Source organism: Lethenteron reissneri, chromosome 21 (assembly GCF_015708825.2).
Source record: "Lethenteron reissneri isolate LAM-NWPU_2019-01 chromosome 21, ASM1570882v1, whole genome shotgun sequence".
NCBI classification, from domain to species: Eukaryota; Metazoa; Chordata; class Hyperoartia; order Petromyzontiformes; family Petromyzontidae; genus Lethenteron; species Lethenteron reissneri.
The window spans coordinates 15,163,529-15,190,669 of NC_083799.1; the positions used below are offsets into that span (position 1 = coordinate 15,163,529).

Genomic DNA, 27,141 nt, shown 5'->3' on the forward strand with positions numbered 1-27,141 from the left:
TAATGAGTGCACAAAATGGAGGTGACAGGTAATTGTTTAACATTATGCCGTGATGAACGAACGCGTATTTTTACAGAATCAATTGTCGGAGGCTGCCGCTGCTGCTGCTGGACACTTTCATCATGAGTGCGCCGCGTTCGCTGGTCACACCGCGTGGCATGTCGTTTAACTTCTTTCGCACCGTAAACATAGCCAGCGGTGCTAATCCACACTCGATTTTGCAGCCTCATGTTCTGGACCAACTGGAACGAGCAGAGGCCGAGCGTCATGCGTGCCTCCCTGTCGGGCTCCAGCGTGCGTGTGATCGTCAACAGCAACATCCGCTCGCCCAACGGCCTGGCCATCGACCACCGCACGGAAAAAATCTACTTCTCTGACGCCACCCTCGACAAAATCGAACGCTGCGAGTACGATGGCTCTCACCGCTACGTGAGTGCCGTCTTCCTCTCCGCGTTCTTCCCCTGCCCCACCCCCCCTCTGCCCCCCCATCACGCCCCTCCGTCCCTCAACCCCCCCTCCCCATCCCTGAGAAGGACAGCATTTTACTGTTCTTGTGTACGTGTACAGTATGGTGAACTTTTTTAGCGCCGTACGTAGCCAACCGTGCTAATCGGAGATGCGGGGAAAGGGCAACAAACCAAACACAACAAGCAGTTCTAAAGAAATGCCTTTTCAATCTAGATGACGATTTAACAGTGCATTGCTCCAGTGGCTTCCAAATATCAAAAGTAAGAGCATATCTGAAAGTGCACTATGCAGTGGCCGTCTTTCTTCGATGGTGAGCCGAAATCTGCAAAGATGACTGCGGCTCGTTTGACTGTTTATTCTCCTTGACGAGACCTTCAAGGTATTTGCTGTAAAGATGTGGCGAGCACTTTGGCTCAAATCATTATTGTCATGAATCCCTGTTCCCTCTGCTGTACACCCAGCTCTGCACACTACAGCTTTGTGCACTCCGGGAAGCATTGGCCGCTCTCAACCTCCGCTCACTTTTTTCATCGTCGTCAGCCATGATCAATTCACTGCTGGATAAAAAAAAAAAAACCTTCACAGGCCGAGGACAGCTGCTCCCACGATCCCGTAGTGCAGTGGTCCACTCCCCATCTCCACGTCCCATCCCTTGGGCCACTCCATCTTTATTCGCTTCCTTCATGTCGAAGCCAATCCTTGTATCCTGTTTTATATTTAGAGAGGGCCTTAAGTCAAGGCGCTATCGATGGCAAAGGAGCGGGGGGGGGGTGTGCAAAGGCCAAGGATTGAGTGACCGTCACAGAGGGCACATGGGGATCATAAAGGGGCAGGGGAGGGACGGGATGCAGTGGGGTGGGGAAGAAGAAGGGGAATGGGCAATGGAGGAGTGGCAAGGCTTCGCAAGAGATGACTTCACGCGTTTCTTGCTTCCCTCCGTGTCCCTCTCTTCATTTCCCTCTCCCCGTGCGTCTCAGGTGATCATCCAGTCGGAGCCCACGCATTCCTTTGGCCTGGCCGTGTACGGCGACTTCTTGTTCTGGACGGACTGGGTGCGGCGCGCCGTGCTGCGCGCCAACAAGTACACGGGCGAGGAGCTGACCCTGCTGCGCCGGGACATTCGCCAGCAGCCCATGGGCATCGTCGCGCTGGCCAACGACACCAACAGCTGTGAGTTTCTGGGCCCTGCCGCCACCTTCTGTGGGACCCAGCCCTTGGACGGCCTCCTCATTGAGGGTTCAAGGCAAAGGTGCAGCCCTGCAATTGCTCGCTAGCGGGAATGGACCTCATAATCAACGTTTTTTGGTTAGATCGCCAGAATTGCCCGATGATGCTGGATGCATTTACCATCGAAACGTCGTACTCAAAAAATTGTAAATGTTGTGGTTTCACGCTTCAACACACTGGATGGCTAAAGCAGTGAACTATTTGTCTTTTGTCAACGTGACACTTTTTTACTGATTGGCCGTGTCGGATGGTGGAAGGTTACGACACATTTATAAGTAACGCGATCTAACCCAAAAACGTTGATTATGAATAACATTGGTCGCGAAAGTCTACGTGTTAAACTGGGAAGGGACCTCCTCCGCTCGAGGGACGCTCTGGAGAGAGCCCCTCTGAAAGGGGATTCGTGGCGATTTCTTCCATGCAGGCCCGGCGTCTTTGGAAGAGGTGGGAGCCACCCACACGTTACCCCACCACATGGCATGTGCTGATCGATTAAATCAGTTTATCCTGCTGGGTGGACAGGGATGGGGGGGGGAGCATTTAAAAAAAAATCTGATTATTTCCACTGCCGCGCCTGGAGGTCGAACCGTCGACCTCAGGGTTGGCAAGTCCAGTCTTGTGACCACTGCAACCACGGCCTCTTAAACGCCCGTAAGTGCATCCGCTCCATTCAAGTGAATGACCTCATCCAGTGTCAATGCTGCAATGTCACGATGCCACGCGGTCGTTTGATCGCCACCTCTCACTTGGCAACTCTGGCGGCTACCAAACCCTGGCACCTTTGGGCATCGCGTGCGGCGTGGCGAGAGCAGGCGGCACCTCCTGTCGGAGACCCGAGTTCGAATCCCGCTCACGGCCGGCAGCAGAGACAAAGACCTGAACCGGTCCTGGGCCTCCCCTAGGTCGACTCGGCCTCAAACGAGTACCTGGATGTGGTGTGTAAACATCGCCCCTGGGCAAACAAAGTTGGTCCGGCGTGGTTGGTGCTGACCACCCCCTCTTGCGCCGTGCCGGCCTTCATAGGTGCTGCTACTCATTAACAACACTTGCCCCAACAGTCTGTTCAGGCTACGCGGGGGATCTTTGTCTTTTTTTGTGCGCACGCAGGCATGCTCTCGCCGTGCAAGCACGCGAATGGGGGGTGCGAGGACCTGTGTCTGCTGGATGAGTACGGCGAGGTGACATGCCAGTGCCGCGGGGAGCGGACGCTGGTGGACAGAACGAGATGCGTGGGTACGAGATGCGTGGGAGTGAGATGCGTGGGGGTGAGGTGCGTGGGTGTGAGGTGCGTGGGTGTGAGGTGCGTGGGTACGGCATGCAAAGGGCTGAGCAGAGTCCCGTGAACGCCGCTTTGGAGTACATTCGGTTGCACGTGTATCGTATTTATTCATAATGACGAGCAGCTTGAAAGGGTAACGTGTTCATTTTGTGACCGTAGAGTTGTGCGTAACGTTAAGATGGGAAATATCAGCCGTAGCTCATGAGTAAGAAATTTTAATCCACTGACTCGCTTCCAATTACAACATCATGGGGGTTGAGAAGGTCTTTGACAATCGGTGACTCCGCTTCACTCCAGGCATTTAACCTGGAAACAATAACATTCATCGCGAGTCTCCGGCTGCCCAAGTGACGTCACTCTCCGTGAGCACCTCGACCGCCATATTCAGTTTTGGCCACCCATTGCTCATTTTACGTACGAGCAGAGGTCTTTTGCTCCCAGACTTGAAGACTGTGACCTAGGAGACATTACGTCCGACCTCACCGAACGTCTTCTCTGTGGCCGCTGCGTAATTCTGCGTTGGCCCTCCGGGGGGCGGGGGGATGGGGTACCCAAGCCAAGGGCAAGTGGTGCGACCTGCAGACCGAGTTCGAGTGCACCAACGGCGACTGCATCCGCTTCTACCTGACGTGCGACGGCGTGCCCGACTGCAAGGACAAGTCGGACGAGAAGTCCCTCTACTGCGGTACGCCCCTCTTCCTCCTCACCCACTCTCCTCCGCTGCCCACAATGCCCTCCCCCTGCCACCCACCAGGATTTATTCAAACCCCCCCCTCCCACCCCCTCGCCCCCCAAGGAGCGCAAATTAAATTTCAAAATCACGGCAGCCTCACTGACGGCAGCTACAAATCCGAGCGCCGTTCGAGAGCCAACCGCTTTGCCTGTGCCGGGGTGTCGCAGCCGCGGTGGGCGTCGCGGGCCGTGGCTCAGTGGCGCCGACAGAATGTTCCGCGGCCCCCGGGCGGCGTCGGTGGTGAATGAGGGGGCGTTGTAAAAGATGGGGTCGCTTTTTTCTGCATCTGTGATCCAAACAACAGTCAACGGGAACCGAATGAGACGCCCCCGTCGGTGCGTGCCGGGTGCGCGAGTGTGCACCGATGATCACGAGACGTAACCCTTGCACGAGCCTCGGTTAAGAATCGCAACACTTTGAGGACGCTGTCACAGTCATTGTGGGCGAGTACTAATGAGGTCCCCGAGGTGTAAATGTTCGTCCTCGCCACATTTTTAGGGGGTTTCCCAGTGGCTTATTGCAGCAGCAAACATTGAAGGACGTACTGTACTGGTGAGTCCTTACACCAGTCGACAGTTGTGCTTCCCTTTCACTCCTGCGCCTGTTGGGGGTTGCCAACTTTCGTCAACTCTGTGAGTTGGCGGTCTCCATGACAAAATGGCCATATGTGCAGTTCTGTTGTTGCTGGTGGTTTGGGTAAGTCCGAGAGCTTTTGTACGTGCCATGATTGCACGCTTTGCCGTACTTTGTTAAAACTGCATTGTCACATTGCTTCGTTGTGGGGTTTTTTCTTGGCCATGAACTGGAGTGGGTCGTGAACCATTTTTTTCCTGTGCTACGTCACGCGCGGAGCACTCGTCACTTCCTTGTCTTTATTGCAGAAAACCGTCAGTGCAAGAGCGGCTACAAGAAATGCCTCAACGGCCGGTGCATGGAGCATGAGAAATGGTGCAATGGCGTGAACGATTGTGCAGACAACTCGGATGAAACTTCCTGCAAAAGTGAGAGGAAAGCCCCTTTCGATTAGGCCCTTGCCTAGCGATGCAATCGTGCGTTGCACACACACATGGAACAATGATACAATGCACCCCGGCTGCCATCTAAAAGAAAATTTACACCAATTCATTGGGCCGACGCTATTATAATTGTAAGCAAATTCACCCGCTATTCCTCACGGCGGTTGGAAAAAATGTTTCGCCGGTAAAATATTCGGCTGCTTTGCGCGGCGGCTTGCGAGGTGAACGGCTTCGGGGGCTGAAGGCCGTGGCGTGGCACGTGAACGCCGCCGGGCCAGGCACGCGGACTCGGGGGGGCCCTTCTCTGACTTTTGCACGCGCGTGTGTTGGCTTTGCGTGCGTCACAGACGCGACATGCGCGGACGATGAGTTCCGCTGCGGCAATGGCGTGTGCCTCCCCAACGCTACGCGCTGCAACCAGCTGGTGGATTGCGACGACGTCTCGGACGAGGTCGGCTGCGGTACGTTGTGCGGATCCCAAGCCAGCATCAGGAGGAATCCGATGAGCCATGAAGCTCCTTTCAACAGATGTCCAGTAGGGGCGGGTCAGAACGGTACAACAACAAACAATACAAAAGCACGATAGGAGTGCAAAATGTAGAAAAGGTAATTAAATAAGCACTATGTTTACCAGGTGAAGCCCACTGGGCTCTTCGTTTATTTTTTAGAAGCGACCTGGACGCAAATGATAGCTCAACAAAGTGGCTTATCACGTGGAAATTTATAACAGCAAAATGATATAAATGCATGTTTAGATTATGCAGTGCAAGGGAATCGGCGTTTTGGGGCTCCTAAAAGGAAAGCAGCTGCCGGCAAAGGGTATGGGGGAGCCCCCGTCACCATGTCTCGAGTCGGGCAGATACGTGCGTGTGCTGGCAGTTACCTGCCATCCATCACCGTGTCCTCTCTATGTGATCTGTGAGCAGCCGATGTACGGTTCAATGCGCCACTGAAAGTATGCATTCCCTATAATTGGCTATGAACAGCAAATGCCTGCACCGGATTTGACGTTGCGCCATAATACGAGGCTATCCGCCCCTCTGTGTCGGTGCCGACGGTGTTGGCTGCCATGGCACGTGTCTGAGATCTGTACGGGCGTGTTTCGCTCTGCGCCGCTGGCGGTGATGTGCAGGCATCACGGACTGCAGCCACTTCCACCGGCTGGGCGTGCGGGCGTCCGGCTACGTGAGCTGCAACTCGACGGCGCTGTGCGTGCTTCCCGCCTGGATCTGCGACGGTGCCAACGACTGCGGAGACTACGCCGACGAGCAGAACTGCAGAAGTTAGTTTTGCGGGAGACGGGCCGACCCCCTCGCACAAATGCTTCCATAGCGATAGCCGCTAAGCCCGCGGTTGTGCGTTAATCTGTCTAGCATCCAGTTATTTAACGAGGTTTTGTGCAGTCATTGGCACCCACCCACAGTCTCGCCTCCTACACACACCACTCACACCACCCACAGTCGCCTCCTACACACACCACTCACACCACCCACCCAGTCACCTCCTACCCATACCACCCACCCGTATTCATATCCATTAAAATAAACATTGTAGATTAAAAAAACGTTTAAATAGATATTGAATGTTCAAAAACAGATGCAGACGTGGTCTCGGATACGTGATCAAGTATGCTTCTGGGCATTACTGAAGCATCACCAACTGATTTAACGATTTAAGAAAACGACCGAGGAACTTTGTTCGAATACATGAATTTGGTGATTGCACGTGAACACCCATGCTCCTACAGGAATGTGAATGCCTTGAGTACTGAGCTACTCCAAAGCAGGGGGCACTGGAGGGTGAGCTGGGCCTCCCATGTGTTGCACACTCGACATGAAGGACGTGGGCAGGTGCTCCAAATCGAGGGCAAGCACATTTATTGTGGTTCATCTGTAAAATGCAACAGCACGTGCCACACACAGCAATCTTCACCGAGTCGCCATTAACCACGTGACTGGTGTACACGTCCGGTTAATCAATAACCCTGCCAGCCCCCCACAGGCCCAACTCAGTCATCACATGCTGGTGTACACACGAGCATTGATGTACTGCACAGCACATGAGGACTTATTAAAAGAGTGGTCCATTCCTAATGTGCCACACATGCACACGCGGCCTTCGAGCCTGCTGCCTGCTTCGTCGTCTGTGCCATCCCTGCCTCGCGATTCCTACGTGCAAGCACCGCCGTGTCCTCTGTGCGGTTGCGTTTGCCCTGCCCCTCGCTCTGCCCTCGCCCTGGCCTTGCCCTCACCCTGGCGATGCCCTCCTGTGCTCCCTCGCAGAGCGCTCGAGCTCTCTGAGCTGCAGCTCAGGATATTTCGGGTGCCCAAAAGGCCGCTGCATCCCCGTCGCGTGGAAGTGCGACTCGGAGCCCGACTGCCAGGACGGCGCCGACGAGAAGAACTGCGGTGAGCGGGCACCTGCGACGCCGCCTCGTCTCCCGGTTAACGCTCCGCCGAAACGCAACCGCCGGGATGCCGGCAGTGGCGATGCTGACCGCGGAAGGGATCTTTCGCTGAGCAGAGTCCCGTGAACGCCGCTTTGGAGTACATTCGGTTGCACGTGTATTGTATTTATGTATTCATAATGACGAGGAGCTTGAATGGGTAACGTGTTCACTTTGTGACCGTAGAGTTGTGGGTAACGTTACGATGGGAAATGTCAGCCGTAGCTCATGGATAAGAAATGATAATCCACTGACTGTTGCAGACCTGCTCTGCGCGTGGGACCAGTTCGAGTGCGGCAACCACCGCTGCATCAGCAGGCACTGGAAGTGCGACGGGGAGGACGACTGCGGCGACCAGTCGGACGAAGCAGACGCCCTGTGTGGTGAGTGTGGTGTGTGGTCAGTGTGGTGAGTGTGGTGTGTGTGGTGAGTGTCGTGTGTGGTGTGTGGTGAGTGTGGTGAGTGTGGTGAGTATGGTGAGTGTCCCGTGTGGTGAGTGTGGTGTGTGGTGAGTGTGGTGAGTGTGGTGTGTGGTGAGTGTGGTGAGTATGGTGAGTGTCCCGTGTGGTGAGTGTGGTGTGTGGTCAGTGTGGTGAGTGTCCACCCTGTGTGGTGAGTGTCCCTTGTGGTGAGTGTCTGTGTTTGGTGAGTGTGGTGAGTGCCCCGTGTGGTGAGTGTGGTGTGGTGAGTGTGGTGAGTGTCCCGTGTGGTGAGTGGTGAGTGTGGTGAGTGTGGTGAGTGTCCCGTGTGGTGAGTGTCCCGTGTGGTGAGTGGAGCAGTGCTGAACGAACCCCGGCGTGATGCAAACCCTAGCAGCATGGCAAATCTCTCAATCACAACAACAACAGCAACTACTAGAAAGTCACGTGGATTTTCTGCTCAAGATAACCATCGAGGCAGTGCTCGTCTCCTGTTTGCAGCCCTGAGCCGGTGGTGGAGATTCCTCATTCCAACGGCGGGGTAAAGAATATCAATAGGGCAACCAACTGTTGTCCTCCCCACAAAGTGGTCCTAAGTTTATCAACCGCAGAGGGATGATGGATCGAGTCAACCCCCAAAACTACACTGGTCAACAAAAAAACTACATTTTTTTCTGGCCTGGACTTTTGCAGCTATTTTAGACTAATTTCAGGGTGCTGATTCCAAATCTGATCTCAGATTTGCTCTATCACATAATTTTTATGCTATCAGCATACCCCATTTTCATTGATTTTACCTGAAATTAACTCTGTCACTTATGATTGCAAGTTGTTGCGAGTCAGTGACTGCGATAGTGTTAAAATATGGTGCTGTATTTTTAGGATAGTGTGTTTATAATATAATTTTTATGTAGATATCCACATGAATTTAATATTTTTCTTCTGCAGTTTTTATTGAAAATGCAATATTTGATATCTCAAAAACCTGATGTGATGCCAGATTTAGAATTAGTACCCCAAAATTGCCTTACAACCGTTGGAATACCTTATGCCAGAAAAAGTGTGTTGACCAGTGCTATGATTTAAATTCCAATTTCGGGCTGCTCGCTCTACGGCTGAGTCACCATGCTTGACACGGCAAATCTCTACAATTGTGCCAATTCCCCAGGCACGGTCAACCCTCCTGGCATGACGCACGCCGTTTAGTGGGGTTTTTTGTGAAATACACACGTGTGGCTATCTATATATATGTGAATATGTGCGTGTGTGCGAGCGTTCATGTGAACAGAATCCGTTGAATTCTCAATGCTGAGACGATCGCTATGATCGTGGCATTAATCATATGAGAGTGCAGCGAGTCAGCACTCGCTCGCGTGTGAATCTCGCGTGTATCACGGCGAGCCTGGCCTTGGGTCGGCTGCATGGCCGAGTGGATGTTCAGCATCAGCACATCTTAGCAGCAATGCTTTCAAATCGTCGCATGATTGCATTCTATAGCTGTGCTCCACCTGCATTTGAATCTATAGCAAAGATTTAATGCAAAGTGTCCACCCAACTCCACTGAGCTTTAGCAAGTGCTCATGTTCACATTCCTTTGACAACCACTGCTGACTTCCCGCAAACCGACTCCAGAAGGATAGTGACGAGTTGAGTGAGCTCTCCAGCCCAGATGTGTTCTCACAGCCTCCCAGATGTGAGTGCTCTGACCGGGTCGCTAAATTCAAAGTACGAATCTCTAATGCAAAAATGTATCGCGTCCGGGAGTGAATGGTGCTGTGTGGCACCCCAATTGCAGAATGATGATCAAGAGAGATCCCGACAACATGGGGAGGCCTTCCTCCCTCAGTGGAGAGATCACATCTGATGATAGCCACGATTGCTATTATGCTGATGATGACACATATTCGTAACCTGAGGTTTACACTGACCACAATAACCTTTGGAAGTATAGTGCGTAAGTCTGCATGAACGCGAGCGCTCATCGCTGCCAGTGGATGTCGATCTATTCAATGTCACACTGCTGCACGTGTCCTCGCTTTGCACTATGGAACAGCGTGTGTCCTGTGGGGCAGTCCATAAATGACGTCATGCGATTTTTGACGATTATTGACACCCTCCCTCGTCACGCGGTGTCACAAAAAGTCAGACCCCCCTCAAATATGACGTCACAAAGCTCTGCCCCCCCACCATGTAATGCGTATTTAATGTGGCGCTGCACTCTGATGTTGTAGGGGAAAACATTTATTAAAAAGTCTATTTAATTAAGTAGAACGTGTTGTCTATATTTATTTAAAGTTGCGCATTTTGATGTGACGTCACATTTCTCAACTCCCCCCCTCGTCACACATCGTCACAAATGTCTGACCCCCCCAGGTGCGTGACGTCATTTATGGACGGCCCCTATGATTACACTGAGCGAGGGAGCTCTAAGTGTTAACGGTCTATTAGCGCACTGCGCTACAAAGCTGGCTGCGCGCGCCCGATGCCTGTTCCAGACCAATAATGGTGACGATTGTCTGGGCCTACTTGAGATGGACCCAGTCTGAAATAACAGGCGCCTGCTGCGGTAAACATCGGCGCTCGGGAGACAAAGGCGGCAGGGCCTAGGTGCTACTCACGCACCTTCTCGTGTGCGGTGGGGGCCTTAATAGGTGCTTACCAACAGCACGGTCTATTGTAAGCTACGTGGGGGTGGTGGGGGGGAGATCATTGTCCGTGTTTACCATCCCCTCTGGTCCAGGTCACGTGACGTGCTCAGCCGACAAGTTTCATTGTCCGGACTCGCACGCGTGCATCTCCGCCACGTGGCTCTGCGACGGCGACAAGGACTGTCCAGACGGCGCTGACGAGTCCGTCAACAGCGGCTGTGGTAAGCGCCGTTCACACCCGCGCAGCAGCAGCAGCTGCTACTCCTACATCGGCGGCGTCGGCAAATGTACTTAGGTTTTTTTTCTGTGTCCTCAGGTGTCGCTGAGACAGCACCATGTGGGCCAAAGTCACGTGTTTGTGAAAAGTTAAACGAACGATTTTGCTGCTGCTGCTGCGTTGGCACAAACACGATGAACAAAAACCCAACAACAGCAGCAGCAATAATAAAACTCCACACATTTGTCAATAACACTGCCTGAGAATATACATATATAATATGTGACATGACAAGCAAAGGATTAATAAAGATCGATTTAAAGCTTTCGTGACTGCAGGGATTCATCTTCTTGGTTCTTCGGTAAAGTCACGTAGAAGGGAAATAATAAAATAATAAAAATAAAACAACAAAATACAAGCAATTATTTTATTATTTCCCTTTTACGTGACTTTACTGAAAGAACCAAGAAGATTAATAAAGCGTTATATAAGGGTCAAAATACAAGGGATATTGCCCGAAACGTCGGAAATTATATATTTTAAGGCAGTGTTATTTACGGAGGCGTCGATGTTGTTTTGTTGGTGAAAAGGTACGGTGTTAGTCAATATTTGGCACTGAAATGTATGTTTTACACAACGTTGCAGGTTTCATAGGTGAATGCGTGTGACCCAGTGCTTGGGAGGCAGGGTTGGTGGACCGCGAGGAGATTGTCGTGTGCGTGAGAAGTTGAATCCACCCCGAGTCTGTGGAAGGCTGCAGTGCAGGGAAAAAATGTGTCCCTGCCGAACCCGTGCGGTCTCGTGGGCTCTCGCCTAGTCGTCTTGATTTTATCCAAGATGTAAACCACAAACGAATGGTCCAAACATCCCAATGCAGAACCCTTCCGAAGCTTTCGTGAGATTAAATAAAAAAGCATTTTTTTTTTATTTGCACCAATACTCTTCAGGAAACAGCCATTTTTATCCGTAAGTGAATTAGTTCTGACGTGAAAACTGTGCTCAAGCACGACAAGATAAAGGCGCAGCCCTGAAACTACCTGCTCACGCCACTGCTCGCGAAAGGGCCTCCGCTCGAGCGAGCTCTAGAGGGGATTTGGTCTGCTCGTCTACGCTGCCCAGCCGTGTTGGAAGAGGTTGGGGTAACCACCCATTACCCACCGCACGTGCCCTGCCAATCGACTAACCGTGGCGTGTAGACATTTGTCTTGCCGGGCGGGCAGAGGTGGAATCGAACCGGCGACCTCTGGACCGCAAGCGCAGCGTGATAACCCTCCCTCCGCGTGAGGTGGTGCCGCTGGTGCCCTGGGGCTGAGCAGGTGCCCGTCCGGGGTGGTTCGCTCACCGCGCCGCTGCTCTCCGTGTGCTCAGCGTTCAGAGACGTCTGCGGGGCGGACGAGTTCCAGTGCCAGAACAGGCAGTGCATCCTGCAGCGCTGGGTGTGCGACCACGACGACGATTGCGGCGATGGCTCCGACGAGTCCGCAGAGTGCGGTCAGCAGCCCCCACACTTCTGTACACACCACCCACCCACACAACCCACACACACCACCCACACACAGGCATCTCCCACACATCTATACACAGCAATGACGCCACCCACCTACACCACCCACACACATCTATACACACTGCCCACGCCACCAACCCACACACAGGCATCTCCCACACATCTATACACAGCACCCACGCCACCCACACACTCCACCCATACACACGCATCTATACACAACACTCACACCACCCACCCACAGGCATCTTCCACACATCTATACACACCACTCACACCACCCACCTACACCACCCACACACAGGCATCTCCTACACATCTATACACAGCACTCACGCCACCCACCCACACCACCCACACACACGCATCTCCCACACATCTATACACACCACTCACGCCACCCACCCACACCACCCACACCACCTTCCCTGCGCGTATGCTGAGCGCCGGCCGTCCAGACGGAGCCGTGCACAGGGTGCTCTCCGCCTCTCCTCTCGGCCCCAGACTACCCAGTGTGCAAAGCCACCGAGTTCCAGTGCCAGAACAAGCGTTGCCTCCTCGACAGCAGCTGGGAGTGCGACGGCTACTTCGACTGCCACGACCACACGGACGAGGCGCCCTTGAACCCGCGCTGCTCTCTCGGCGGTCAGTGGCCGCCCCCTCGCCCGTCCGGCACGCGCGATATAGTACTGTAATGGTAATTCAACCAGTATGAAGCACATATATTGTGTGGGGGCGCCGCAGGCTGTAGCTACTAAAGCCGCCGCGTGAACAGGGCTCCATCGTGCGCCAGCGCTCGCCGATTCAGCGTCCCGCCAAGGCCAGGCGGCCCACGAATGGGCTCACGATCAATATTTCGCGCTGACAACGTTAATTTAAATTTAATCGTGATCATCGGCAGTTACATTCGAGCCATTGTTACGCGTCAGGAATGGAGGCGCATTAACTCAGAGCGAACAAGCGAATGCTCCCGCGTGTGTCGCGAGCGGCCTGAGGCCTCCTGCTCACCGTGACCTCATGCGAGAGAGAGAGAGAGAGGGGGGAATGCGAAGATGACGAATCTTACGTAGTGGCGGCGTTTCCGCACCGGCTTGGTGGTAGAGTTGAGCGGCTTGCGATCGGAAGTTCTGGGAGTTCGAAACCTGGTTCTGGTGGGGGGGGGCGGTGGTGGGGGAGGGGGGTTGACTCGGCACATCATTCCGCACCTCTGGGGGGGTCGATAAAATGCACTACTGCCCTGTGAGGAAGTCAACAGTGGTTCTGCTGTAGAGAGGCTCGGAGAACACCTCCCTCGCGTTGGTGACGGCAATAGGGCGCGGGGTGTAGTGGCACACGTGCTTTTGACGGCTCAGAGCGACGGTCCAGTCGCTGCCCGCGGCGCTCATTTGAGCAGCAAATCTCGTTGGCCGTCTGACCGCGCCGCCGGTCTTGCGTCGTCCTTGCGTCCGCGTATCCCGCCCGCCCGCCCTCCGCGCATTTGAAGCCGAGTGATATTTTAGTCGTGAGCCAAGCCAAGCAAGCTGACGGCGGCGTGAATGTCTTGTTATGTTGTTGGACGGGTGGCTGGGGGTGTGCGGCGAGTGCAGAGAGGAAGTGCAACGACTCCGCGTCGTTCCTGTGCGCCAACGGGCGGTGCGTCGGCGAGTCCCAGCTGTGCGACAACCGCGACGACTGCGAGGACGGCTCCGACGAGCGCAACTGCAACATCAACGAGTGCTCGGACCGCCGAATCAGCGGCTGCACCCAGGACTGCATCGATCTCAGGATCGGATACAAGGTCCGTGCCCCCCCCCCCTTCCCCCACCCCTCACCCCCTCGCGTGCCTTGCGTTACGAAGCAGGAAAGCAAGTGCTGAGTGTGCTGTTAATGACAGTCTATTAGCTGCCAGGTTACAGTCTTAATACACGGCATATTTTACGGTGGTCGTTGTTTCTTGTTGTTGAATCGTGCATAACCGTGATATTTTAGTCTAATCAAAGGATGTTTAAGGAGGTCGCGCTCCCGTGGGCCTCACTTTATATGAAGATCACCCAAACATAGACACATGTAGCGATACCATGCAGCTCTGGACACCGCATGTACATGTCGTCTCAGATACTGAGCCCCAGTTAAGTTGTCTGGAGCCGTTAAGTGCCTCTTAGTCAGCAGTGTCTGTCTTGAGATGTCGCTCCGGGGAGGTCCACGCGCATTTGCCCACGCGCGTGGCGTGCGCATCTCCGATCGCCTCGCCGGCCGCGGCGCTTCGCCTAACGGACCGCTGACACGCGCGATCTCCGCGCCGACGCAGTGCAAGTGCCGGCCGGGCTTCCAGCTGAAGAACGATGGCAAGACGTGCATCGACGTGGACGAGTGCCGGACCGCGTACCCCTGCAGCCAGACGTGCGTCAACACCCACGGCAGCTTCAAGTGTCTCTGCGAGGACGGTTACAGGGCCCGGGAAAATGACAGCAGCAGCTGCAAGGCCCTCTCCGGTGCGGTGCTGCGACGGCGGGGTGTCGGGGTCACGGGGGGTCGGGGACACGGGGGGGCGGGGTCACGGGGGGTCGGGGTCACGGAGGGTCGGGGTCACGGGGTGTGGTGGTCATGGGGAGTCGGGGTCACGGGGGTGGGGCGCGCACAGCCACCACCGCATTGCATCATCGAAAGTCACCGGCATTGTGCTCGGTTTCCGCGGCATCGCAGGGTGACAAACGGCACAGCGAGCGGGGGGGGGGGGGGGGGTAGGGGGGGTGGTGGGGCTGGTTTTGGTGACGACGGCGATGCCGGTTGGCTTTCGGTGTTCGCTCCGTGCGCGGCTCACGTCGCCGCAGCACAGCATCTCGGCGTTACGCGTTTATTGTTTTGTGTGCTCGCCGCAAGATATCCATTGCCACCCGTGCCAGGCTGCACGCGGTTCGCGTGGACATTACCAGGTAGATGCGGGGTAAAGGGACAAGTGCAGCCCTTCGATCGCTTGCTCACGCCGCTGATGGTGAAAGAGCCGCTCAAGAGGGTGTTTGGCCTACTCTTTCATACTGGCCACATCTCTTGGAGGGGGAAGGGGGAGTACCCACTCATTACCCCAGCCCCACCAACTGTGACGTGCCGATTCACAAAATTAAGAACGAGGTTGAGCGACACACACCGCCTTGTTGTGCGTACGTCTGTTGAACTTCTTTCGCACCGTACATAGCCAGCCGTGCTGATCACAGGCGCTACTGTGGGTGGCGACGTAAATCAGAGACGTGAAGATTGTGTCGGCGGTGATGATGATGGTTTACCGTGATGACGACGCTAATCTTTCAGCTCCCGCATTTGTCCCCAGACGAGGAAGCAGTGCTGATTTTTGCCAACCGCTACTACCTGCGCAAAGTGAACCTGGACGGCTCCAACTACACCCTGCTCAAGGCGGTGAGCTGCGGGCACCACACGGCATCTCAGCCCTGCCCACCTGACCCCCACAGCTGTGGTGCACACGTTACGTAAACACGCGTAGTGATAGGGGTTGGGGTAGTGATAGGGGTTGGGGTAGTGATAGGGGTTTGGGTAGTGATAGAGGTTTGGGTAGTTATAGGGGTTTGGGTAGTGATAGGGGTTGGGGGTAGTGATAGGGGTAGTGATAGGGGTAGTGATTGGGGTTGGGGTAGTGATAGGGGTTGGGGTAGTGATAGTGGTTGGGTAGTAATAGGGGTTGGGGTAGTGATAGGGGTTGGGGTAGTGATAGGGGTTGGGTAGTAATAGGGGTTGGGGTAGTGATAGGGGTTGGGGTAGTGATGGGGGTTGGGGTAGTGATAGGGTTGGGGTAGTGATAGTGGTTGGGTAGTAATAGGGGTTGGGGTAGTGATAGGGGTTGGGGTAGTGATAGGGGTTGGGGTAGTGATATGGGTTGGGGTATTGATAGGGGTTGGGGTAGTGATAGGGGTTGGGGTAGTGATAGGGGTTGGGGTAGTGATAGGGGTTGGGGTAGTGAGAGTGGTTGGGGTAGTGATAGGGGTTTGGGTAGTGATAGGGGTTGGGGTATTGATAGGGGTTGGGGTAGTGATAGGGGTTGGGGTAGTGATAGGGGTTGGGATAGTGATAGTGGTTGGGGTAGTGATATGGGTTTGGGTAGTGATAGGGGTTTGGGTAGTGATAGGGGTTGGGGTAGTGATAGGGGTTAGGGTAGTGATCGGGGTTGGGGTAGTGATAGGGGTTTGGGTAGTGATAGGGGTTGGGGTAGTGATAGGGGTTGGGGTAGTGATAGGGGTTGGGGTAGTGATAGGGGTTGGGGTAGTGATAGGGGTTGGGGTAGTGATATGGGTTGGGATAGTGATAGGGGTTGGGGTAGTGATAGGGGTTTGGGTAGTGATAGGGGTTGGGGTAGTGATAGGGGTTGGGGTAGTGATAGGGGTTGGGATAGTGATAGTGGTTGGGGTAGTGATAGGGGTTGGGGTAGTGATAGGGGTTGGGGTAGTGATAAGGGTTGGGGTAGTGATAGGGGTTAGGGTAGTGATAGGGGTTGGGGTAGTGATCGGGGTTGGGGTAGTGATAGGGGTTGGGGTAGTGATAGGGGTTGGGGTAGTGATAGGGGTTGGGGTAGTGATAGGGGTTGGGTAGTGATAGGGGTTGGGGTAGTGATAGGGGTTGGGGTAGTGATAGGGGTTGGGTAGTGATAGGGGTTGGGGTAGTGATAGGGGTTTGGGTAGTGATAGGGGTTGGGGTAGTGATAGGGGTTGGGTAGTGATAGGGGTTGGGATAGTGATAGTGGTTGGGGTAGTGATAGGGGTTGGGGTAGTGATAGGGGTTGGGGTAGTGATAAGGGTTGGGGTAGTGATAGGGGTTCGGGTAGTGATAGGGGTTGGGGTAGTGATAGGGGTTGGGGTAGTGATAGGGGTTAGGGTAGTGATAGGGGTTGGGGTAGTGATCGGGGTTGGGGTAGTGATAGGGGTTTGGGTAGTGATAGGGGTTGGGGTAGTGATAGGGGTTGGGGTAGTGATAGGGGTTGGGGTAGTGATAGGGGTTGGGGTAGTGATAAGGGTTGGGGTAGTGATAGGGGTTAGGGTAGTGATAGGGGTTGGGGTAGTGATCGGGGTTGGGGTAGTGATAGGGGTTTGGGTAGTGATAGGGGTTGGGGTAGTGATAGGGGTTGGGGTAGTGATAGGGGTTGGGGTAGTGATAGGGGTTGGGGTAGTGATAAGGGTTGGGGTAGTGATAGGGGTTAGGGTAGTGATAGGGGTTGGGGTAGTGATCGGGGTTGGGGTAGTGATAGGGGTTTGGGTAGTGATAGGGGTTGGGGTAGTGATAGGGGTTAGGGTAGTGATAGGGGTTGGGGTAGTGATAGGGGTTGGGGTAGTGATATGGGTTGGGATAGTGATAGGGTTGGGGTAGTGATAGGGGTTTGGGTAGTGATAGGGGTTGGGTAGTGATGGGCTTCAAGGGAGGAATGAAAGTAGTTTAGTGATTGAAGGATGGAGGGGAGGAGAGAAGTTCACGTTTATTTGGTTTAACCCGGTGAGAACTCAAGAGACCAGAATATCCTCATTTGCAAGAGTATCCAAGGGCATAGTCTGCAGCAGGGGGCAACGATTGTTTTGCAAAGTTCCAATTGAGTAATTGTTTTGCGGCTGAGTTTTCTAATTTGACAAATTTGGGTCTTGGACGCTGGCACGCAAATGACCCACTCTTGAAAATAACGGCAAGGGACCTTTAATGTTCACGGTGAAGCAGACGACGCGTTGGTATTTCTACGGTTCTTACACTCAGTTGGCCTTAACTGTTAAAATAAAAATAGTTTAAGTTCAAGTTTTTTTTTATTCGATGCCACGTGGATGCGCGGTCCACCTTAGGTGCCTGAGCTGGACATCGCTGCGTGGCTAAGCAATGAAAAACGAGCAATCGCTTTTCCGTCACGTCTCCGCAGGGCCTGAACAATGCGGTGATGCTCGACTTTGAAGTGAGAGAGCAGCGCGTGTACTGGACCGACGTGACCGCGCTGGGCAGCATGACCCGCCGCATGCACCTCAACGGCTCCGACGTGCAGGTGACGGCCGCTCGTGCCACGTGAACACCCACCGTGCGCGGAGGAGCGCCAGTCTGCGCGAGCTCCTCTCGTTACCTAGACGAACGCCCAGTTAAGCGAGACCCCCCTGCGGGCATTCAATGGCCTTCCCTCGTCGTGCCGAGAAGGTGGTGGCGGTGCCGGGAATATCTCCTTGAACCGCTGCATTCCTCGTTGAACGGGCACTCTGCCCATCCACAATGCATTCTGTCCCGGCGACGGTGAAAGAGCGGCGATGTACGCATCCGAGTGAGGACGGGGGTGCGACCTGCAGGGGGGAACCTGGAGGTGGTGGCGTTCGCACGCAACCAGCAGCCATTGCCATCACACGAACGTCCCCATCACACGAACCCCCCACATCACGCAAGCCCTGACCACACAAACGACACCGCACAGGTCCCCGTTACACGACCCACCCCCTCCTTCCCCCCCCCACCAGTTATACAAGCACCCCCGTCACATGAAGCCCTATCGCACAAGTTGCAGTTACAAGAGAGCCCCACCCGTAACACGATGACGCAACTATTGTGGCCGCTCGCCTCAGGCTCCAGAAGGATGAGGCCTGCTCAACGGTACCGCGTGCGCCATTTTGATCGTTGTTGCTCAGAGCATCGAGGTGGTGGCTCGTCTCCTGTTTACCACACCGAGCCAATGGTGGACATTCAACAGTGATTTTCCACCCATTAGGAGAATCGCTGATGACCTCCCCACAAAGTGGTACTCATTTCCATTGAACCCAGAGTGATGATTGGCTGCGTTAACTCACAACCAAGGCTTGAACTCGCGACCTTCCGCTTTGCAGGCCGCTCGCTCTACCACCGAGACGGCCCTTACTAGCCTGGGGCCTTTGCGGTCGACCGATGAAACAATTTGCCGGAGTCGCCTCGTGGCCTCGTCCCATCTTGTTCCACTGCCATTTTGATGATGACACTTGAGCCTCAATGAGGCATAACTTGGCATTTAAATCAGATGATTAGCAATGTATGCAAGCATGCATGTTGAACTTCTTTTCCACCGTACGTAGCCAACCGTGGCTAATCTGAGGAGCGGGATAAATGACAACAAAGCAATGGCAACTTTTTCTTTGAGTTTGGCATTCTATCATCTGTTCTAATTATATTTTAGTGTCCCTCTTTGCTCATAATGCAGCTACGGATATATTCCATATTTGCCATTGGCTGCCTTTCATAATGACACTTCCATATCTCCACGCTAGAGGAATAAAAGCTGTCAAAGTAGAGTCTCCCCGGAAACAAGGGGGGTTATCTTTGAGACTCACTCGAGGTTTGAGTGTCACGGGTGGTTTATGAGTTTTTTGCCCCGAATTTGGTTTCAGTTATGAATCATTCATGAGGCCTGGTATTTGTATAGAAATGGATGAGACCTTAATTCAACAAAGCAATGGAAATTAAATTGGCATAGTTTTGCATTGCCAGCTTGCGTGCACGGAGCGCCTTTTGCAGCCTCACGTGTCCATTTCTCAATGTGGGGTGGGGGAATGAAAAAAACTTGATGATGAGAGAGCCCATTTATTTGATAACCTTGAGGTTGCCTTTGAAATACTGAACTCATCTACTGTAGTGTGTATATTTGCGGCTGATGGTTAAATGCTCATTTTATTGGGGCGGATTCGTGGTGCAGTTGGATTCCCAGCCCCGGCTAACATCGGTGGCGAATGATATCTGAACCGGTCCCGGGCCCCCCTCCCCCCTATCACCAACCCACATTGACTGGCACGGCGAAGAATGGTCAAACTCGCCAGAGGCCGACGGCGGCATGAGGACGCCTTCATTCCGTAGTGGGTTGCAAAAAACGATTCCGTACCACGACCTTCTGTTGTGTTCAGTTTATTGCCCTTCCCCCCCGCACCTCCTATTATCACGGTTGACTACCTACGGTACAAAAGAAGCCCAACGTAGCGTGCACACACACAAACGTACAACCGCACGCTCCACCTGCTTGCCCCACAAGCGGCGGAAGATCAACGGCGGGCCACGGTGTGTGACCGCCGAGCCAGCGAACGAGCAACTCGACGCCGCGTCTCGCCCGTAGCGCCGCTTCGCAGGCGGCCTCTCGTAGCCGCCACGTGGCCCACGAACCTCGACAAGTCGAGCCCCGGTGTTCTTCACGCGAGAATCTACAGCGGTGTTCTTCACGCGGGAATCTAGCGTGGTGTTCTTCACGCGAGAATCTAGAGCGGTGTTCTTCACACGAGAATCTAGAGCGGTGTTCTTCACGCGATAATCTAGCGCGGTGTTCTTCACACGAGAATCTAGAGCGGTGTTCTTCACGCAATAATCTAGCGCGGTGTTCTTCACGCGAGAATCTAGAGCGGTGTTCTTCACGCGAGAATCTAGAGCGGTGTTCTTCACACGAGAATCTAGAGCGGTGTTCTTCACACGAGAATCTAGCGCGGTGTTTTTCACGCGGGAATCTAGAGCGGTTTTCTTCACGCGAGAATCTAGAGCGGTGTTCTTCACACGAGAATCTAGAGCGGTGTTCTTCACACGAGAATCTAGCGCGGTGTTCTTCACGCGGCAATCTAGAGCGGTGTTCTTCACGTGAGAATCTAGAGCGGTGTTCTTCACGCGAGAATCTAGAGCGGTGTTCTTCACACGAGAATCTAGAGCGGTGTTCTTCACACGAGAATCTAGAGCGGTGTTCTTCACGCGATAATCTAGATCGGTGTTCTTCGCACGAGAATCTAGCGCAGTGTGCCTCACTGATTTTCTGGGGGGCGGTGGCATTGTTGCCGATAAGACAACATCAGTGTGAGAACCGCCACACATGTTGTGTGTATTGTGGGGGGCCCGCACATCAGGGAGCCGCACGAAAGGCCACCAGGAGCCGCCAGTGGCCGGCGGGCCTTGCAGTAAAGAACCCTGCTCTAGCCTGGACGCCAGACGAAGAAAATTAACTGTTAATTTTAATTGCTAATCACTGCAAAAGTTTTGAGGATACGTGTCGGTATGAATAATAATAATAATAGTCATGGACATCCTCAGGGCCTGCTTGGTGTGTGCGGCCAACTTTTTTACAGCATCCATGCATTGAGCGTTCAGAGAGAAGAGAGAAAAAAAAATCTCATGCATGAGTTAACAGTAAACATTCCGTGCAGCTTACTTAGAAACCTACTTGCTGTACAGCCTCCCGAGAGGCACCTCAATGGCCTGCGCCCAGTGTGATCTCTGCCACGCTACGCCAAACCAATTGCAGAGTCGCATGGATCATCGCTGTACGCTAAACTTGACGGCCGGGGAGGTGCACGCGCATTAAACTGAAAAGAAACGTTCACTCGGTTATTTATCTTCTCATTTCACACGGTGCCCGGTTTTACAGGCGAACCGTCGTTAAAAAAAAATTAGCTTCCGATACGGCGCCACTGCCGATGCACTGATGTGACCGGTCCCCATCCGCCCCGCCCGCCTCTCTGTGTCTGCCTGTCTGTGTGTCTGTCTGTCTGTGTATCTGTCTGTCTATGTGTCTGTCTGTCTGTGTCTGTCTGTCTGTGTGTCTCTCTGTGTGTGTGTCTGTCTGTCTCTGTGTCTTTCTGTGTGTCTGTCTGTCTGTGTGTCTGTGTGTCTGTCTGTGTGTCTGTCTGTGTGTCTGTCTGTGTGTCTGTCTGTGTGTGTGTCTGTCAGTGTGTCTATCTCTGTCTGTGTGTCTGTCTGTGTCTGTCTGTCTGTCTGTCTGTTTGTGTGTCTGTCTGTGTCTGTGTGTCTATCTGTCTCTCTCCCCGTGGGCGAGTCTCTGCAGATCTTGCACCAGAGTGTAAACTCCGAGGACGAGCACGGGGTGGGTCTAAGGTCGACTGCTTTATCTCGCTTTGCGTGTCGTTCTCGTGGCACGTTGTCCCGCGGGCATGCTGCTTCGCGAGTGTTTCTCTCTCTCTCTGTGTGTGTGTGTCCCTGTCATTGCCCACCCGCCCCTCTCTCTACTGAGTCACAGTGGGCGAGAGAGAGGGGGGGGGGAGGCGTCAGACGAGGGGTGCGGTGCCCCCCACACCCCCTCACTCCCTCTGGTGGCCAAAGCTACGAGTTGGGGGCAGGGGTGTCCTTGACAACCACTTTGAGAGAAATGCTGTCAAGCACAGCGTGAAAGAACAACAACAGTTATTTTGCGAAAACGGAGCGCGCCCCCACAGCGTTAAATGCTCGAGACCGCGAGCATAACGGTGAATAATAGCCCCGAGGTGCGACCGTGCGAGACAAATCACAAGTTTTGGGATGCCCCCAGCTGACCGATTGCCGCACCCCCTGAGCTGATATCATGTCGTCACTACGCCACTGCCGGGGATAAACAATGTGGCTCGGCCTTCCGCAGCAGCAGCAGCGTCCACACGGAGGGCAACTCCAGGCAACCCCCATTGGCATCTGTTTACCAACACTCGTGGCTTATGCGTTGCATGCGGATGAAAGATTAAAAAAGGGGGGGATTTTTTTGTAAACCTTTCTCGAGATGACGTGCGGTGGACCGTGTCTGTTGTTGGCCTCTGTTTGTTCGTGTTGCCGGCATGCTTTGTGGTTTTCTGTGTGTGTGTGTACCGCCATACAGTAAGTCTAATGTGCGTTCGAAAAAGACAATTGCGTTTTGTTTATGGACTCGCCTTTAAATGGGCGCGCTCCCGGCTCTCACATCGGCGTGAAGGCCTCTCCTCCGGTGGTTCAGTTGAGACCCTCCTTGCCACACGCACAGGTCCTTCACCGGACGAGCCTCAGCAACCTGGACGGCCTGGCAGTCGACTGGGTCGGCCAGAACCTGTACTGGTGCGACAAGGGGCGCGACACCATCGAGGTGTCGCGCCTGGACGGGCGCTACCGCGCCGTGCTGCTCGGCTCCGGCCTCCAGGAGCCCCGGGCCCTCGCCGTGGACCCCCCGAGAGGGTGAGACGCGGAGCCAATGCCGTCAGCCGGGCCGTGGGTTGTCACGTGCTGCTCGCCTTGTCTGCGGCCTGCTCGCCCGAGAGCACGCTGATCATTGTCATCATCATCACTGTCCTCATAATCTACAGGGGCGCACCACAGCTTTGTGTACTGTCATCTCGGGATCATCTCGAGTCCCTGTGCGACAAGCTCTACGACTTGGCTGCTGAGATGGTGGGAGTGAGTTCAGATCATGCAGCATAGGCCCAAGTGCTTCAACTATAGCATAATTCCCACCAATCACTTAAAATTACTATTTACAACTATAAAAGATCGAATGTGTCATGTAAAATAAAGGTATCGCCATGTGCGGTATCCGGCAATGACGTTTGCCGACCCAGGCATGAGGGCGGCCTGCGAGAAGGTGTGTTCTTGTAAGGATGCTGGTGGGACACTGTAGAAGCGGATCTTGAACATCGGCTGTCAAGGACCGTCTCGAGGAAGGAAGGAAGAAAGCCATGGCTGGCCGTGGTGACGTGATCAACATCGGCCCACGGCGACCTCTTGACCTTGCGAGGAGGAGGGAGCCGACGGCCATGCGTGTCCCCCGTGCCGCAGGTACCTGTACTGGACGGACTGGGGAAAGCATCCGCACATCGGCCGCGTGGGAATGGACGGCTCCAACCGCAGCGTGATCATCGGCTCGCACATCACGTGGCCCAACGGCCTCACGCTCGACTACGTCAACGAGCGCATCTACTGGGCGGACGCGCGCGACGACTACATCCAGTTCGCGGACATGGACGGAGCCAACCGGCACACAGGTGCTCGCCAGAGACGCTGGCGCCGTGGCCGCTCGTGTCGGTCGACGCGGAGGGCTCCGTCGATCGACACGGGCGGCTCCTTCGGGGGGGTGGGGGGGGGGGCGGGTGGTCAGGGGGGGGCATGCTCGGGAAATGTGATATTAGCAGAATCTTTAGGGGGGGTTAAAGAAAACAACTTTATTGTGACCAGGACAACTCAAAATCAGTGCACGTTCGAATCCAGGTCATGGTTCCATTTAGCCCATCATCCATTTGGGGTCAACAAAATAAGTGCCGCTGTGTGGGAAGTCAATGGTTGTTGCCCTATGACTGTGGATCAATGCCAGGAGCTCAGGGCCATCGATGGAATATGAGCACCATCCATATACAGACATGCGTTGCAACTATGAATGCGGAACGTAACTCAAAAATCATTCACCACGTTCAGTGCAGACGAGCGAAGGGCAATTGCCCAAGACGCCAACCTACTGTTATTGGGAAATGTTAACGACGAATGTGCGGTGTGTTTTTTTAGTTGATTAACAATACGTCGGATTTCATTGTTATTTTTAATTAAAACTTTCACTGCGGGGCTCGCATGTATCAGCTCATTTTTATTCCCCCCCCCCCCCCCCCCCCCCACCGACTTTAAACTCGGGCAGTCGTGAACGAGGACATCCCGCATATCTTCGCGCTGTCGCTCTTTGAGGACCACATCTACTGGACGGACTGGGAGTCTAAGACGGTGAACCGAGCGCACAAGAGCACGGGCGCTGACCGGACGATCATCATCAAAACCCTGCACCGGCCCATGGATCTGCACGTGTACCACTCATCCCGCCAGCCTGACGGTGCCGCATCTCACCTCCACACATGTACCACCCATCCTGGCCATTCTAATATCCTGCCGTTTGAACTCTTATTTAAAATTCTCACGGCTGTCTATTCCAACTCTTTCTTTGCTTTTGAATGTTTTACTTCTTGCCATGTATCTCAACGCAATCTGAACGAGGCCGCGTATCCCCGCCTCCAATGTCTTACTCTTCATTGTATCTTCATTCAGTTTTGTCTTTCGTTTTTTTTCCCTTTCCAGTTCCCAACCATCCTTGCAAGACGAACAACGCGGGCTGCAGTAACCTGTGCCTCGTGTCGCCCGGAGGGGGGTACAAATGTGCCTGTCCAACCAACTTCTACCTGGCCAACGACCATCACACCTGCCTGTCCAACTGCACCGCCAGCCAGGTGAGGTGGAGCCGCTTACCCGACACACGGACGCCATCCCTGTGGTGCCGGGCGATGTCCTTCACCTGGATATAAAACCCACTGCCACCCGACAGGGCCAATAAAATCGAGCAGTCACTTGGGAAAATGTGCCAATTTGGTTTGTTCGTTTTTTTTCCCCAGCAAACACCGCGACGTTGAAAATCTACTTTTTTGATCATTTAGGTCGCCATGTTTCGCTGGAGATTACGTCCAGCATGTTCAGGTGTTAACAACCCTGAGCTTTTTGTTCACACCTTTTGTTAACACCGCCGATTGGCACGGTTAGCTACGTACGGTGCGAAAGAAGTTCAACGTGACACATACAAAGCAAACACGGAATGACACGTATACATACATTTGGAATCTATAACCTATACGGTATGAATTATAGTATGAATAGCAACACCCAATAAAATACTGTACAGAGAAAAATAATTTTATGTAAATAAATAAATAGTTGGTGTACACTGGTAGTTCGTCTGGAATGCACCCTGGCTCTATGGACTAGAGACGTTGCCCTCGGAAGCGTGTTCACGGGTTGTACTGAGCGTCGTGTGGCATGATGCGAGACGTTTCAGGCGCCCGGGGGCTTTTTTCAGCCGTTGAACCGGACACTATTCAGTTCAGATCCCGACGAAGCTCCGAGCACACGGAGCGCGACGTCGGACATCACGGAGGTCGCTCGCGCACGAAATCACGTGGTGCGGTCGTACAGCGGCGGCCGCGGAAGCCTGCGCGGTAGACTCGAGGGCTGCTCTCTCTCGCCCCGCAGTTCGTGTGCAAGAATGACAAGTGCATCCCGTTCTGGTGGAAGTGCGACACGGAGGACGACTGCGGAGACCGCTCGGACGAGCCGAGCGACTGCTGTGAGTGCCGCTTCGACTTGTGCACCGCCTCGCTCGCTCGTCACAACCGAGCCTGTACTACCGTCACACGCACGCACGCGCGCGCACGCTCGCGCGTACACACACTATGCATCCCTGGGGTTCACGGTCAATGTTTCGGGTGCCAGGTATTGGCTCGTGCCGATATCTGGTAGCCGGCGTTGTGTTGGACTTCACCGACACTGTTACGCAAGATGTTGTTGGATTTGGTCTGCTCTGTGGAAAAGGTGGAATTGACAAAGACGCGTCAATCCACTGCTGGATCAAGTCCAGCACGCGCCATGCGGGTCAGGGAGGGGGGTTCGTTTGAGCATACTTCACCTCGCTGGTTATTGCCGATTAAAAGCGGAGGAGGATAGATCTGATGTTGGATGCATAGAAGTGCAATACAACAATGGCTTTTGCTCCACTGCTCTCTGCTGCTGTGACTGTAACAGTGATCCACTCAAAATCGGCAGTTCAGCGATCCCGATCGGGAGTCGTTTCGGCTCATTATTATTTTTGAAATGAAAATAATTTCTTTTAAATGAAAACCATTTTCGTGGTACATCAAAAATGTGCTTTCCATACCGATAGACTCCACCCCGAGCATGGCAATGTGGAATTTCCACCAATATCTTAGACGAGCACCGATCTGCTCACGAGAACACGGAAACCATTTGAAATTACCTTCGACTTACATCTCTATGATAAGAAACGTCTTGAGTTTGGGCAACAAAAACGCGACTTTCATAGAGATTAGGAGAATGATGATGATGATGTATGTCTGACAATGTAGTTGATGCATCATCGGCCGTTAGAAATCGTTCAATCAGCATTTAAAATGTGAAACAGCAGGAGAACGCAACGAAGGGAAGTGTGCAGCTCAGACAGTCCACGCTATGTGCCCGATGGCAGTCCCAGCGAGCCACGGACGCTGTTGCTCGCCGTTAGACTTCGGCCGGCCAAGCGGGAGGAGGGCAAGGCGGCGGCTGACGATGTTGTTGCTCGTGGGTGTTCGCGGCCCGACGGCCCCCCTTGTTGTGTTTCCAGCGAAGTTCAAGTGCCGCCCTGGCCAGTTTCAGTGCAAGAACAGCGTCTGCACGAACCCTGCGTTCATCTGCGACGGCGACAACGACTGCGGGGACAACTCTGATGAGCACAACTGTGGTGAGCACTGCAGCTTATTTCATTTATAATCACGACAACGACGATGATGATGATGATAATTTTTTTTTATCAAGAACAAAAGTCCTCAACAAGTTTAAAGACATGGAGGTAAGTATCCCACATCGGGATACTTGGGTCAAGTCGTCGGTTAGTACTGTTTTTATTTTAATCTGTGGGAGGTAAGGAGATGCATTTGAAGAAGAA

At 53.7% G+C, this 27,141-nt stretch overlaps 1 protein-coding gene across 1 annotated transcript in view; it reads left to right on the forward strand.

Moving 5' to 3' along the window:
- Positions 1-27,141, forward strand: part of LOC133345292 (low-density lipoprotein receptor-related protein 1-like) — a 241,380-nt gene that overhangs the window by 189,531 nt on the left and 24,708 nt on the right. The window contains 23 exon segments of the mRNA XM_061555928.1: positions 225-429; positions 1,446-1,638; positions 2,803-2,928; positions 3,531-3,659; positions 4,589-4,708; positions 5,071-5,184; positions 5,856-6,005; positions 7,006-7,131; positions 7,433-7,552; positions 10,329-10,457; positions 11,822-11,944; positions 12,465-12,605; positions 13,547-13,737; positions 14,248-14,431; positions 15,265-15,350; positions 17,839-17,958; positions 21,733-21,771; positions 22,672-22,859; positions 23,457-23,662; positions 24,304-24,492; positions 24,735-24,883; positions 25,677-25,770; positions 26,821-26,937. Of these exon segments, the coding sequence (XP_061411912.1) occupies positions 225-429; positions 1,446-1,638; positions 2,803-2,928; positions 3,531-3,659; positions 4,589-4,708; positions 5,071-5,184; positions 5,856-6,005; positions 7,006-7,131; positions 7,433-7,552; positions 10,329-10,457; positions 11,822-11,944; positions 12,465-12,605; positions 13,547-13,737; positions 14,248-14,431; positions 15,265-15,350; positions 17,839-17,958; positions 21,733-21,771; positions 22,672-22,859; positions 23,457-23,662; positions 24,304-24,492; positions 24,735-24,883; positions 25,677-25,770; positions 26,821-26,937 (3,239 nt within the window).